The following is a 14,692-nucleotide window of genomic DNA, read 5'->3' on the forward strand; positions in this document are numbered from 1 at the left end:
AGCATGGCTGCTCTTACATCTGTTTACATTATTTCATTCAGCAAGCAGAAGTCAACTTAACTTTTATGTTGCTATTTACCTTTATAAACTTCCTCATGCAGCAACACACTGACAATGCACTTGTTGCCAGCAATGAAGGGGAAATTGATCTGTTAAAAACTATTTTCAGTGTTTTGTTTTGTTTTCAATCTTGGGGTTCATGTAAGGGACTTAACATCCTGCTTTGATGCAATGTAGGGCTAAGGATAATTTGATCTAATACAGTTCACAAAAATCAGAATCACCAAGCTCTTGTAACTTAATGTTCAATCTTAACACTGCAATAACATTAGTTTTGTTTCTTAATGTAAATATTCAACATAAAAGAAACAGTTTCTACAGAAAGATAAACTTCTGGGCAAGGAGGCTGTGATTTTCACAGCTAATACAACAAGCTGCTGTTAGGGGTATCCCAGCACACCTACTGTATGATAGCCACGTGTGACCAGCCAGATACACAGAACTTTGTATACATGAACGCCCTAACACTCCAATCATTACAACTGGGCAATGATTACGTTATTCCTTGCTGCCTCGATGTAAGACAGTAGGAGAACAATGACAAAGCTTGATCATTCACCAGAGACACAATGCACAGACCAGTACCAGTGCAAAATGACTAGCTTTTCTTGCTGGCATCAGAGACAATGGGATCAAGACTGAGGCAGATCAAGACCCAAGGAGACTGAGATTTTCGGCCTGTATTCCCTACATCTTTCATTAACCAACCACAGAGGAAGAATCCGCATGAAAAAACAGCTGCCCAGCATCTCCTTCAGGGACCCTGCAGTGGGCTCTGGCTAACCACAAACCACAAAATCATCTCCCCTACAATGGTCACTATGCAACGTGGGCACACACAGCCTGTGATCAAAAGGTATAAATGACTGTCCGCTGGATACTATTGACATTTGATTTTAAGAATAAAACTGTTCAGCTTTCATAAGCTGAACATGTCTCTGTATTTTCCTTTCTTTTTGATAGAAGGAAAAAAGAAAACAACAGAAAAAAAAAAAAAAAAGAAAAAAAAGAAGTACTGTAAAGCCTTTTTCATCCCAAAGTACAAGGGAACCATTGTATGACTGTAGAGCTAGAAGTCTATCTTCCTCTCAGTAAAAGAGAAAGGTGAGAAAGAAGCTGAAAGGTACAGACTGGAAGATGCCCAAAACAGGCTGAAAACAGAGGAGATCCTGAACGTGTTCCTGCGTTAACTAGAAGGAAGGGAATGTCAAAACTAGATGAGGGAAGGACAGGATTTGCTCACACCTCTTCCTAGGTGTTGTGCAAGGACAGAGGGTGTAAGGAAAACCATCACATCTCTCTGCTGTGCTGGTGCTGCGTATGAGAACTCTGAAACTATAATGTCACAGCTCTTGACTGAAGTCTAGCAGTTGAGGGAAACCTTTGGAAAACATGCCTTTTATTGGATGCTGGAGGGAATATTCAAAACACTCTAAACATCACTTTTGAATCTTTAAACGAATTTAGGATCCTGCCCGTTTTGTGTCAAAACGCTTCTAGCCTTTGCAATCAACTGCCACTTGTCAGGCTGGAAGAGATGAGCTGAAACAAGAAAGAACCAGACTGTACACATAGTGCTGGGCGTTGTTTCAGGAGAGAGGCATCAGAAACAAGGGGATGCTGAGATTCTTCTAATCACTCTGAAAAAAAAGTCACATGGGGAGCTGATCTGCCAAAAGCCTGATGACTGGAGAGAGCAAACGGCACTTGCTAATGCCCTAGGAGTTGGAGGTTCCATCATGGGGGGATAATCCTCTAACTGCTCAACTCAACCGTTTCACGATAGGTGTGTTTAAGCTGAATCCGGCTCTGCAGATGCCCCAGGGTTACAACAAACCCGTCAAAGCCTTCAGTTTATCTTTATAAGCCAAGCTTAAAACAGCGCAGTCGAGGTGCCAACTCACTAATGGATCAGCCCGGCCTGTCTCAGGGATGGGATGAGCAGTTGGCAGCACTAACAGTTTCAGCCAAACAATTTTTATCCGTCACTACCAGTCTATCAAAGCACGAGGCCACCAACTTCTCCTAGGAAGAATTCAGGAGGGTTTTAGCACGGATATAGGCAGGCAGGCATGCATACGGAGATGCAAGCAACTTGAGAGCTTTCAGGTCTGAAATGGAGGCACCTAACCAGCGGATACGCTCTCATGGCTGTGTGATTGATAACTGGAAGGGCTTTTATATCACTGTTTTGGATCTAGGCACTGTAGTCTGTGCAAGTCCAGTTATAGGCATTAAGGTTCTGGGCCAGGAGACAAAATAACCTTTCCACTTGCCAGAATGTACGTGCGCTTCATCTGATAATATTCAAATCTCTTTAGCTACATTATAATGAGGTTAAAGCAAGAAAAGATTTCCCCACCCCACATATTACAAATGTCAGTAATGAGAACAGTAAAAATGTCACCACACGGAGAAAAGAGTGAAATTAGCATATTTAGAGAAGTATTATACCCATGAGTGAAATAATGCAATCAGCTAGCTGCAAGATAAAGCTAATTTGGTTTCCAACAGTTTATCAACAATGCACTGCTCCTTTACATTAACAAATTTAAATGGTACCATATCCTGCAAACAAGAATAATTCACACAGAATATTACATTGTGTTAATTAAATAGCCGGAATGGAAAAGGTCAGGCCGTGACAGAAAGATCTGCATATGGGTTGTGAAGCTATGAAAAAGACGGAGTGATTTAGAATCAAGCAGTTAAAATAAATTATTCAAATCATAATTAAGTCAATAGTAAATAAAGCTAGATTTTCCAAGTCTATTTTAATCTCCTTTTTTTTTGTCACTGTTTCTCAGAAGATTCTCTCTCCTGCTGGCCCATGCATGCACCAAAATATCTCTAAAACTCTCACATGATGAAGTGACCTGCATAAGTTATTGAATAATTTTACTGAAGTTTCCATTTTACCATGTAGATATCAAGAGGTAAGTTTTGCAGTTAAAGGACACTGCAAGGCACCACCTGCCTTATTAGTGGATTAGTTTCTTGCTACTAGAATAACCAAGAAAGCCCTGCAATTACTACAGCTAATTGAAAAATGTTCAAAGGGAGCAACATTTTTTCACTTTGTTTACTTTTTCAGATGACAGCACTTTGTCTTTGGCACAATGCCATCAAATCAATTAAATTATAGAAGTAACATAGCCATTTCAAATCGAAAGAACATTTTGGCACGGGCTAAACCATACGGAGGTGGTAATGTATAAAGAAGACCAAGCAAAACAGGGAATTAATCTTACTTGGAAAAAAGAGCACTAACAGAATACACATCGGTCATGATCAAGTCTGAAACTTGTCCAATATTTTTACTCTGTTTTTTTTCATCACAGTTCTACATGGCAAGCTGAAGTTTTACTTTACTACCTGCACACCTCTCTGGTATTTATTTGCGTCTGAATGTTTTTCCTGAGGAAGACACTGAAATTTTCTAGACAAAACCTCATTTTCTTTTTGATTGTATTTCTGATCATTTTGGTTAGTATAAATTTCCTTTTTCCACCCTGAGTGCTTGCAACTCCTAATTTGGGCCTCTGTCTAGCAAACAGAGCTGTGTGGGCTAAACAATATGCGATGTCCGTATGTTTTGGGGGGAAATTTCACGGGAGTGTGTAGTTTTGGCTGCAAAACTGTGGGTTGGGCATCGCGTTTGAATTTCAGTCATGCGCTGCCCAATGTATCAACAGAATTACATTAACACTGCATCTAAAACCAGCCCTTGTGGATCCCACTATTTAGCTCTTCCCAATTAAGCACACAGGCATTTATCAAACCGGCTTCCAATCTTTGTGACAGAATTCCTAAGCGAGCCAAACTGAAATGCGTATTTTTTCAGGGAAGATGAAGCATTGTGCAGCATATGAGCCATTAATTTTATGACAAGTGCAGATGGTAGATATACAGATAAATACTCATACAACCTAATGAAATGAATATATACTTCAATCTATTTAAATGATAATAGTTTCTAATGAGCCTAGCGTAGCCCACATGATTCAGAATTCATCTAAATTCTTTTAAAATGGATTTACGTGCAGGCTGTAAATTAATCCTGTTGTTTTTTTTTTCCCTCCGATTCAGGCCACAGCTGATTTTTAGCCACCTCATTACAAAGCCGCTCTGACACCTGTGAGGCAGACACCCCATTTAGGTGCGCCGCATCCACCCCAACCCTTTTTGGGTTATTAAGGGATGTTTTTGGAAGAGAGCCCTCTTCAAACCTGATGTAACACGGATAAGCACCTGCTGTAGCACCTCGCTGAGTAAATGTACCTCTAGGTGCTAAGGGGCCAACCCAGCCCTGTCCTCTCTGACTGCAGGTGACCAGGTAATGGGATCACACCTCTCCTGAGGTGGGACGCTCCAGAGGGGATGCTGAAGGAGAGCGGTTAAGATTGGAAGGGATGGTGCAGGGCTGGGGGTCTAGCTCCCTGCCAACACACTCCTGAGCTTTTCACCCCCCTCAGAAATCAAGGCTCGGTTCATCTCTCAGCAACTCCTCCAGGAACCAGGCTGCAGGACCGGGGTGCTTCACTACGGAAATACACTAAAACCGAGGCTTTCCTCCCGGGGAAGCGCAAGGGGTACAGCGACACCACCTCCCTCCTACCTACCCCCCCTCCACCCCGGCACCGCCAGCGGGCAGCACGCCCGGGGCCGGCGGGCACCTACCGGGCACGGCGGGTCCGCCGCTCTCCGCCCCGGCCATTTTGTTCCGGGCCCGGCCGTGCCTCCCCGGCTCCGCTCCCCTCCTCCCCTCTCCGGCGGAGGAAGGAGGCGGCCGCCGGCCCTTCCCCGAGCGCGCATGCGGCTGTGCCGGGCCGGGGCAGCGCCGCCGCGCTCGGGGGCTCCGCGTACGGCTCGTCCCTGCCCCCGGCCCCGCGCCCTCCTCCCCGGCGGGCGGCCGCCAGCGCCCCGCAGATGGGCTTAGGCTGGAGCAGCGCGGAGGAGCGGCAGCCCCTGCTGCCCCCGCCGCCGCCCCACCACCACCAGCACCACCACCACCACCAGCAGCAGCAGCGGCGGCGGCCCCAGCAGCTGCAGCAGCCGCGGGGGGCTGCGGGGAGCCCGGCGGTGCCGGTCCCGGTGCCGGTGCCGGTCCGGCGGCTGGCCCCGGCGGCGGGTCGCGTGTACGGGCGGCGGTGGCTGGTGCTGCTGCTCTTCTCGCTGCTGGGCTTCGCGCAGGGCCTGCTGTGGAACACCTGGGGCCCCATCCAGAACTCGGCCCGCCTGGCCTTCGGCTTCAGCGGCTGGGACATCGCCCTGCTCGTCTTCTGGGGGCCCATCGGCTTCGCGCCCTGCTTCTTCTTCATGTGGCTGATGGATAAGAAGGGTGAGATGGGCGAGAAGGGTTGGGGGTGGCGGGGCATGGCGGGGCCGGGCAGCCCGCTGCAGCCCTTCGGGATGGGATGGGACCTCCGTGGGGTCTCCATCGGGTGACTGATGCCCTAAGGCACCACCTGCGCAGCTCTGATCTCAAATAGAGGTGCATCACAGGCCACTCGTGAGGAAGGTGCTGAGGGGTGTTGCTGAAGTTTAGGTCTTTTCCAGCATTTGTGATTCTGTAGGACCTTACTGCGCTCTGCAGCTACCTGGAAGGAAGTTGTGGGGAGCTGGGGTTTGGCCGCTTCTCGCAGGTAACTAGTCATAGGAGTGGCCTCAAGTTGTGCCAGGGGAGGTTCAGGTTGGAAATTAGCCATTTCTTCTCAGAAAGAGGTGTTGGGACGGGTTGCCCAGGAAGGTGGTGGCATCACCATCCCTGGGGGTTTTCAAGGAAAAGTTGGACGTGGTGCTTAGGGACATGGCTTAGTTGGTGACATTGGTGGCAGGGGGATGGTTGGACCAGGTGATCTTGGAGGTCTTTTCCAACCTTAATGATTCTGTGGTTCAGTGATCCTAAAGCAGAGCGGTTATAGCATTTTAGTTCTGCATGGGTCTGGAGGAGAGCCACTCTGCTCTGGCATTGCCACAGCAGGTGTTGGCCCTTGAGATGGTCGTATCAGTAACATTGATTTCTAGTGATAAGCTGAACAGCTGTGGTGATGTCTCAGTCAAGGGATGCTGGTGCTCAGAGTGGCTATGGCAATGTGGTGTAATGCTGCATCTCTGAAAATGGATCATGCCAAGCCAACGGCTTGCTTCTGGTGCACCAGGGCGGTGCAAAGGCAGCAAACAGAAACCCAGAAGTTAGGCTCTGTGGTTTTGGAAGACAAGCACGAGGGAGAGTTTCCTAATCCACATTCGGGCCTTTACGTTTCAGCAGTTTACTTCCAAAACCAGCATTTGTCTTTGGAGAACTTCTTCAAGGCCTGTGAAGTTTGTGTGGTCACCCTGGAGACCACTGAAGTGCACGTGTTTGCAGATTTGAGCTTCTGGGCCTAAATCCACGGAAGCGTTTAGTCTTTTAATTCCTGTTTAAACAGGCCTCTAAACAGGAGATAGGAGCCTAAATACCCTTGTGGATCCTGATGTTAAGTGCTGCTCATTCCATTTATTTAGGAATTAATAGCTCATTTGTGTGGAGCAAAGGGGAGAAAGTAAAGGAAGATGGGGAGAAGAGTTGTAGCAGAGAAGGCTTGTGCTTTGAAATTGGAATTGCTTTTCCTAAAGCTGAAGAGACTTTGGGGGAATAAAACCTATTGGGTTGAAAATGCATTCTCCAAATGAGTCCATGGTGGCTGTACAGCCAGCCTTCTCTCAAGCAATTCAAACTTAAGTCAACAATGTCTGTCTAGACTGCTGTATAATAGTGTTGTTAATTATCTTGAAATTAAAGTGAGTTACTTTGTTTTCTACAGTGAAGATGACAACTCTGCTCTTGTTATCAAGGAAATAAAACTAAACTTGAACCGGTGTTGGTAGAACTGAGTGTATGTTTTTCTCTTCTATGGAGTTGATTTTGAGGGTTTTAAAAAATACTGGAGTATGTTAAATAATGCTTGTGATTATTTTTTTTAGGTTCCACAATGAATGGAGGTACTGATACAAACTACCTCTTTGATCTTGCTGTGTTCCTGTCCTTGTTGCAACAGCTTCAGTTTATTGCCTTAACAGAGAATCTTAACTCATTGGTTTCATGCATGAAGAATATGTTATGGCCCTTTAGCGTGTTCTTTGTGCAGCAGTGGATTTTGAGGGGGCCCTGTTGTGTTTCATGCTGTTTTTGGGTGGTTCCCATGGAGAACGTGGTGCTGCTCGTGTTGGGAGTGCCAGCGTGGCCCAGCTCTCGCGTGGAGCATGTCCCACCAGAGGCACCTTGTGGGTTTTTAACTGCTCTCTAGAGGAGGAGCAAGACTTCTCTGAAACTCTAAAGTTGGTTGGGTGTGACCTTGCAAGAGCAGTATTTCTCTTGCTTAGGGGTATAAATGCTTGTCGTTAGATTGAATTCACTCTGTACCAAACATCTAGAGAAACAACACCAGTTACTCTCCTCGCTTCAATCATCTGTCACTGGAGTTGGCTGGTAAAGAAACTGTCAGGAAAAGAAACTGTTTGTGAAGTGTCAACATTTAAAACCTGGCATGTATCAGAAGTATGACACTGTAGAAGATGAGTGTCAGGATTTGTGAGAGGAGATTCTGCTTTTAGATAGTCCTGTGCTTCACAGTCAGAGGTGTATCTAACTGGTATCAATACACAGCTGCCTGCTGTCAGTTAAGTCTGATTTTGTGTTGTGATGCTTCAGATTAAGTCCAAAAGTATTTGTCTTTTTGTTTTTTTCAGTTGTTCAGTATAGCATGTAGTTTGGTACAGAAACCAATTTCCATTTCAAACTTCTGTTGTAGCATGTATGTGTCTGTTTCTTGTTTCAGTGCTGCGTATAAGGGTCTGGTTACTGTTTTCCCCCCATTTTAATTTAATTCAAGTTGAATATTCAGCAGTGGGCATATTAATAATCCTTCATATAGAATTACTTCTTGGACTGTGTGATTCAATTGCATCACAACTTCTCTGAGGAGCATGAGGTCTCCTAAGAAAAGAGGGTAACAGTGTTTATTTTTAGTAAAAACATGCAAAAAAAAAAAAGCAACAGCTAGCTGCTCTTACGTTTTATATATATGGGATCTGTGATGCTCAGATTACACTTTTTTTGGTGTTTTAACCCAGAAGGGTTTGTCTCTGTGACCTTTTCCTTCCTTGCTTCCCAAATCTAATTCCTGGATTTTTTTTGTGGAGGCCTTTTTCTCCATTGACACGGGTAATGTGCTTGGAGCCTGGGAGGAAAATGTAGGCTGGGAAAGGCAGAGATGGTGTCACTTCTGGCACCTTGGGGAGTGTCTGCAGAAGACACTACCGGTGGCTTTACATGTCTCCTGTGGACTTTTGTGACCACCTTCTTTGGTGCTGTTCCTGCCTCCCTGCTTCTGGCTGATGGTGTGTTTGTACCAGCATGGTTTTGGACTCAGCAGGCGGGAGCAGCTTTCCAAACTCTGCTTCCTAGGGCCCTGTCAGGGCAGTGGTGATATCCATGATGTTTCCTAGTCCTGGGCTGGGCTGGATGCGTGCTGAAACTGAGGGATTACGTTTGTGGATGTCACTTTTGAGTATGAAAACCCATTTCTGTAGGTGGAATGATAGGGGTTTTGTTGTTCCTGCCAGCCTGGGTCTTGGTGAGGAAAGGTGAGGAGATGGAGCACACACAGGAGCTGAATGTGTCTTATTGGCTGCATTTTCTTTAGCAATAGGATACGGGAATCGTTTTTTAACTGTAAGTATCTTCAGAGATTCGGTAAGACTGAAATTAAATGGCAATTGATTTCAGTGTGCCATTGGATGGACCCTTGGTGTTTACAGGCTTAAAATTAGCTACCATTTGTCACATGATGCCCAAGTGTTTATGGATGTTTTGTGCCTCGAGTGTTTCATTTCATGGGAACTGTAGATGTGGACAGGTCCGTTAGGGTGTTTGCATTAACTCCTCTTGAAGTGTAAAGCTTAAATATTTGAATTATGGGTCTGGTCCTCTGATCTTTTTATAAGTTAGTTTCATAGTTACAGCGCGAGACACAGACTGATACTGTGTATTTCCTCTGCATTATGTTCCCATGTAAGCAAGGGAGGGCAACGAAGACAGAAATTCTTTATAATTCTCATTAAACTGATTTAATAGCATGGCAATATTTTTCATTAAGTTCTGGAATACAGTTTTATCTTGTATTGAGTTTGAAGAAATGTCACTTTTTACTGGTAAAACTGAAATGTACTCTATTTCTTGGTCCTTTTTTGTAAAGAGGTATATGCTTACATGGATTGTATAGATATTCTTAGTCACTTTTTTTGTTAAAATTAAATTTGCACAGTATTGTTATCCTAGTGATTAAATTATAAAGTGGAGAGAAACTTTCAGTGATCTATTTTTATTTTTATTTTTTTTTTAGCAGAGATTGGCTTGTATATTGAAACCATTAGTGTTTTTCTTGCTTAAATAGGTATTTATTTTTTTCTGAAAATCAAGCTCCTAATTTCATTGCTGTCTCCTAGCTTCTCGGTTTTGTTCCCTTGAAATGTGTGATATAGCTTTTACCTCTTTCACTAGAGAATTTTGAGGTTAAATCCTTCAATATAGTATGACAAAACAGTAATGAATATTGAACGTGAGTAGTAAATCAGGTCTTGCTAATATAAAAATGCCCTAATAACTGTTCTCTGTAGAAAATAAACTGCACGTGATAGATAAGGAGAATTCTGTAAAACAGCCTGCATACCTGAAGGTCCCAGGCTGTCACCTTGTACTGCATGCATGGAGGAGCTGATCTTGCTTTTGGGGCTTTGGACTGCTCTAATTCACATCCAGGGTCACGGGGACAGCAGAAGGCTTCAGATGAACATCCTCTCCCCCGTGTTAGAATGTCATCTAGGAAGTGTCTGTGAGGTGCCTTTGGTTTTTGAGGGTTGTGAGGTTGAGCACAGTGAGCAAAGAGGAAGCAGGATGTTGTCCTAGAACTCGGTGCATTCGTGAATGGCCAAGTGAAGCCAACAGATGGGGAAGATTTTCCTTCAATTCGGTGTTCTTGTTGTGCTTGGTGTCTCAGGGTCCTGATCTGTCACTCAGGCTCTCAGACTGTGGCAGCAAATAAAGATTGGAGCATGTTACTAATCATTTTCAAAAAGTTGTAACAGGTCTAGTTGCTGATAAGTGCCACTGTTGGCATAGACGGATAGTGTGAAATACTTCCACGGTGACACTCACAACAACATGCTGATGTGTTCTTGGAAGTACTTGCAGTTCTGTAGTGTCCCAAGCAATCCTAAGCATATGGATCTTTGGTTACCAGCAGGTCAGCAGTAGGTGAATCACAAACCCTTAAAGGTTTCTGACTTTCAGATTTTAAAGTTTTTATCTTGTGGCAAAGGAACACATTTTCAGCAACCTTTTGTCATGATCTCAGAAATAGACTTTTTCTTATCTCGGGTATGTGAATGCAAGATATAGAGCCAGTGTTTCAAAACGACCAATTTGATAACTCACAGGTCAACCTCAGGTGTGAGCCTCGGCTAAAGATTCCCAGGATAAGACTCAGTGTAAGGCAGTAAGACTTTTATGCAATTTGGTGAGATCAAGCTAAAAGGATTTACGCGCTTTGAGAGTAAAAATGGTTTATACAGACAGGGTTTTGCTAGGTTAGCACAGCCTCCGGGAAATAAATACCCACGGGAAAGCTTACAGGTATGAAAATGTGGGCAGAATGGCAAGGAGCCAGGGGGAAAGGAAAAGGCGATGTTTCTGGCACTCAGCTGAGGTGTGCTCAGGTCACGAAGAGTGTGCTTATCACGAGGAACTGATTCTACTCAGTAGCATTCAGATTAATGGCAGAGGTCTTGTTCAGGCCAGCAAGAGCAGCAGAAGGCTCTTTTGGATTTAATGAAAGCTAAATGTGAACTTAGTGCTTGAGTTGGGAAAAAAAAGAGGGGGGAGAAGATGCCTGGATTCATTCGAACTGAAAGCTGTATGTGTGTAGTGAAAAGGCAAGTGATTTATACACTTCAGTGAAATGAACAGAAGTTTGAAGGAAAATATCTGTTTTACCCCCGTCTGTTCCCTCGCATCCTATGGAGTGCTGTCCCGCTGCGTGCTGCGAGCAGTGTGCATGTCATTGTCTGGTAAGTGATACTGATCCAAGCCTAGCTAACTCTGTAAATGGGATTAATTTTCCTAAACTAACAAATCTCGGAAGGAGTGAGATGAAGTGCTGTTTTTATTGTGTGTGGAAAGATGAAATAAACAAAGTGCTGCGTATAGGTAAATCCCACTAGAGTAAATATTTGAATAGCTTGATTTTGCAAAAACTTACTGAGTTGCTCTGTGTGTGTGTCTATATAGACATGTTCTGCCACTACACCATCAGGAGAAAAGGAAGACGAAACCAAACTTAGCTTCTGTTGCTGAGTTTTTTATGCTGTGGTTGCAGTGAAAGTCCGCAGAGCGTTCGTGCGAGTGGTTGCAGAAGTGAGGGCTCATTAGAGAATTGATTGGCCCACCCTCACTGGAGTCAGACGTGCTCCAAAAGATCACTCGAGATACACAGAGTGATTAGCAACATAGAGTGGTTTAATTAGGATCTGATGAGTTGTATTAACTTGATGCCACCGTGATTCATCACAGCAACACTGGCGTGATTGGTAGCAGCACTTCCCATACCTCCTGATGGGCCAGGCTGAGTAGAAATCAGGGCTGGAGGCAGATGTCCTCTTCTGGAGGTAGTTCTTTCTTTTAGATGGTGGCAGCCCCAGCCTCTGCTTTGTACCATGTATCCACAGACGTTTCTCTTCATCCCACTACCCTTTAAGCCTCAGTTAGCACAGGTAACCCTCTTCCTGCCTGCTCCCATGGGGCTCCCCGGACATTGCACGTGTGTACGTGCCAGCAGCACAGCCAAAATGCAGCCACTCCTTGTGGTGTGGTTTTGGTGATGACAGATGCCTGGCCACGTGATGGAGGTGTGAGCTGCCCGAGTGCATGCAGCCCCTCTGGTGGTGCTCTGCTTCTGGAAACCTTCCTGTAACTGGGACAGAAAACGTTAAAATGCCATTATGTTGTCTGTTGTCACTCTTTTAATTACAATCCTATGGCAAGGGAACTTCTGGCTCTCTTTGCCTTCCTCTAATTGGCGATGTTCAGTGCCGTTCTATCATTTCCTGCCGTACTTTTGGTGATTTTTTTTTTTAATGCTTCTCACATGCATGGACTTATTGTAGCTCTGTAGCCATGTTGTAACTTTGATTGTTTTGCAGAAGCTTTTGATCAATGCTCCAATTTCCTCAAAAGCTACAAATGAAGCTTTCTCATGCAAATTCATTGTAGAGAGGATTTTCAGTTTTTTCCTCTTTCTAAAGCTGGAGATGCGTATGACTCAGCTCAGGGAGTGATGTGTTATGAAAGTGAGAGGTCTTCTGCTTTTTGCAAAGTCTGCTGATGTTTTTCTGGAATGCCAGATGTCAAATTCAGCTGCATTTAGGAACTTCTTACTTGTTTTATTTCGCTTTTTTGATAAGTGACGTCTGGAATATTTGGGAAAGGTGGAGTTCAGTTGTAATTGATCAATCACACGAACCTAAAGAATTCATCAGCAGCCTTTATAACTGTAATGGGTTTAGGACTCATTACAGTGCCCCAAAGTGTGTCTTTAGGATCATCTCTGTTGAAGTGTGTACCCTAAATAGTTTGTGGTCCTTGTAATGTTGAAACTTCACACACAGGGAAGCTGAACGCCGACTCCAGCAGCTGAACAGTCTCAGGACCCACGTGGATGTCACATCGACAGGACTCTTACATCTCTTTTCCCTGCCTCGCAGCAGGGACAGGAAAAAGTAGAAACTTTGCACTTAGTGTCCCGCTTAGTGAATCCACTCGGTGGTATTTAGCGTAACTGCCAATCGTTGCTGCATGGGTGCTTCTTGATACTCTGCTGTGGCAAAGCAAAATGCCTCTGTCTCTTCAAATGAAGAATTTCATGCACCATTGGGTGGTGTGGGCAAGTGCCACTAAGATAATGACAGAGCATCTTCCTGATAGATGTGTACCAGAGAGACTGTTTTTCCTCCCTGTCACCGCAGGTAGGGATCTGTGGTTAGCTGTGCGGTAATTAAGCCTGCTGTGCAATCGGGAGTGCTTGAAATGAGTGGGAAGAGAAAAGAAAAGCAAAGCTTTCCTCCCCCTTGTTCAGTGCTGAAAGGGCCTGGATTGTCGGAATTCGTCCAGGAAGACAACAGTGATTGCTGCGGTGAAGGCTTGTTATCTCGTACTTTCTCTTGACTTGTTAATGAGCATCCATGATTTAGCTTCAGAATTAATGACGAGGGTTAGTCCTCTGCCAACAGAACGAGGTGTTTTTGTCAGTTGCTTGGTGTCGCTCTGACATGTACGCACATGCACGCCCCTTGATGTAGTTTTTAGTTAATCAAATGGAAAAGACCAATTAAATGATTCACCCAAGTCTTCGTGTTTCATGGGGCTTGAGAGTAGAAAGCAGGTAGCTGAGGTGAGGGAAGATACTTCTTTGGTGTTTGTGTGAGTTGTACAGACTCACTAAGCACTCCAAGTCCTTTTCTAGTGTATCCTAGCGCTGCGCTGACTCCAGGCAGGGAGAAGACTTGATTTACCAGCTGGTATAGTACTGGTGGTGAGACCAGCTCCTGTTCTTGTGTGTTTAGTCTGAACAAATAAGGCAGAAGGGGGAGAAGTGGAACAGAAGTGGCTGCCCAATTTCCTAAGGCATGTCAAGAGAGGCAGGTCCCACTGCCCCAGGCCTGGGCTCTCTTCTTTGAGGTGTTACGCACTTGGATTAGCTGTGGGTGAAATGTACATCAGTGAGCAGCTAAAGTAAGCCAAGAAGCAGTGTTAAAAATGAGATGTACTGGAACAAAGTTAGAAGTATGGTTCCACTGATCCCATGATGACATAGAGTGATTGTGTCGATGCAAATGAAACAAAAGCACCCTGCACCCTCCTGACATGGTTGTGATTGCTTGTTCTTCCTTCTAGCAGGTGCAGTGAAATTCTTATATCTGGATGAACAATAATTTTAATATGCTTTAATGAAAGAAAAGGAAAACAAAAAGAAAAATACCACAAAACAAGAGGAGTTTTTTTAACAATGTGAATCAAAAGTGAGCTATGCAGTTAGAATGTAAATATGCAAGTATCTCAGTTACCTCACAGTCAGGATGCACGTCAAGAAAGGTGCAGCAGCTCAACAGCTGGGGGGGTGGCTATGTGGTTGTCATAATAATTAGCAATTACGTGATGCTGAGCTCTGCTTCTCACAATTCTGTCCTTCTGGTTTTGAGTTCTTACACATTCAGTCACTTCCCTCAAATAGAGCCATCTTTTCGCTGGAACACTTGGCTGGCCAGATTTTGTGCTTTGAGTGATTTTATTTTACAATATTCTTATCTAACCTTGTAATTTGGCAGTGATGATGTTCTTCTAAGCTGTTGCTTGATAACTCTTATGCAGATAACGCGTATTTCCCATCTTCTGCAAGAGATACTGAAAACAGAACTGGTGGGGATGAATGTTGGGCCCCGTAATTTCAGTCTTGCATGTGGTCTTGTGTCTGTCCAGTAAGTAGTGGTAGCAGAAATAGCTTTATCTTCAGGTCTCATCTTGTCTCTGGCACCAGCC

The 14,692-nt window shown here is 44.5% G+C and overlaps 2 protein-coding genes across 3 annotated transcripts in view; one reads left to right on the forward strand and one right to left on the reverse strand.

Moving 5' to 3' along the window:
* HSPBAP1 (HSPB1 associated protein 1) overlaps positions 1 to 4,873 on the reverse strand; it is a 37,995-nt gene extending 33,122 nt beyond the window's left edge. For both annotated transcript variants that reach the window (XR_003498563.3, XM_027462092.3), the window contains exon 1: positions 4,741 to 4,873. Coding sequence is in view for 1 of the 2 variants with exons in the window: in XM_027462092.3 (XP_027317893.1) it covers positions 4,741 to 4,777 (37 nt within the window). In the remaining variant the exon portion in view is untranslated. The remainder of the gene's footprint in view (positions 1 to 4,740) is intronic.
* Positions 4,853 to 14,692, forward strand: part of SLC49A4 (solute carrier family 49 member 4) — a 59,142-nt gene continuing 49,302 nt past the window's right edge. Inside the window, exon 1 of the mRNA XM_005017530.5 lies at positions 4,853 to 5,401. Within this exon, the coding sequence (XP_005017587.3) occupies positions 4,990 to 5,401 (412 nt within the window). The 5' untranslated portion in view covers positions 4,853 to 4,989. The remainder of the gene's footprint in view (positions 5,402 to 14,692) is intronic.

Source organism: Anas platyrhynchos, chromosome 7 (assembly GCF_047663525.1).
Source record: "Anas platyrhynchos isolate ZD024472 breed Pekin duck chromosome 7, IASCAAS_PekinDuck_T2T, whole genome shotgun sequence".
Lineage (NCBI taxonomy): Eukaryota > Metazoa > Chordata > Aves > Anseriformes > Anatidae > Anas > Anas platyrhynchos.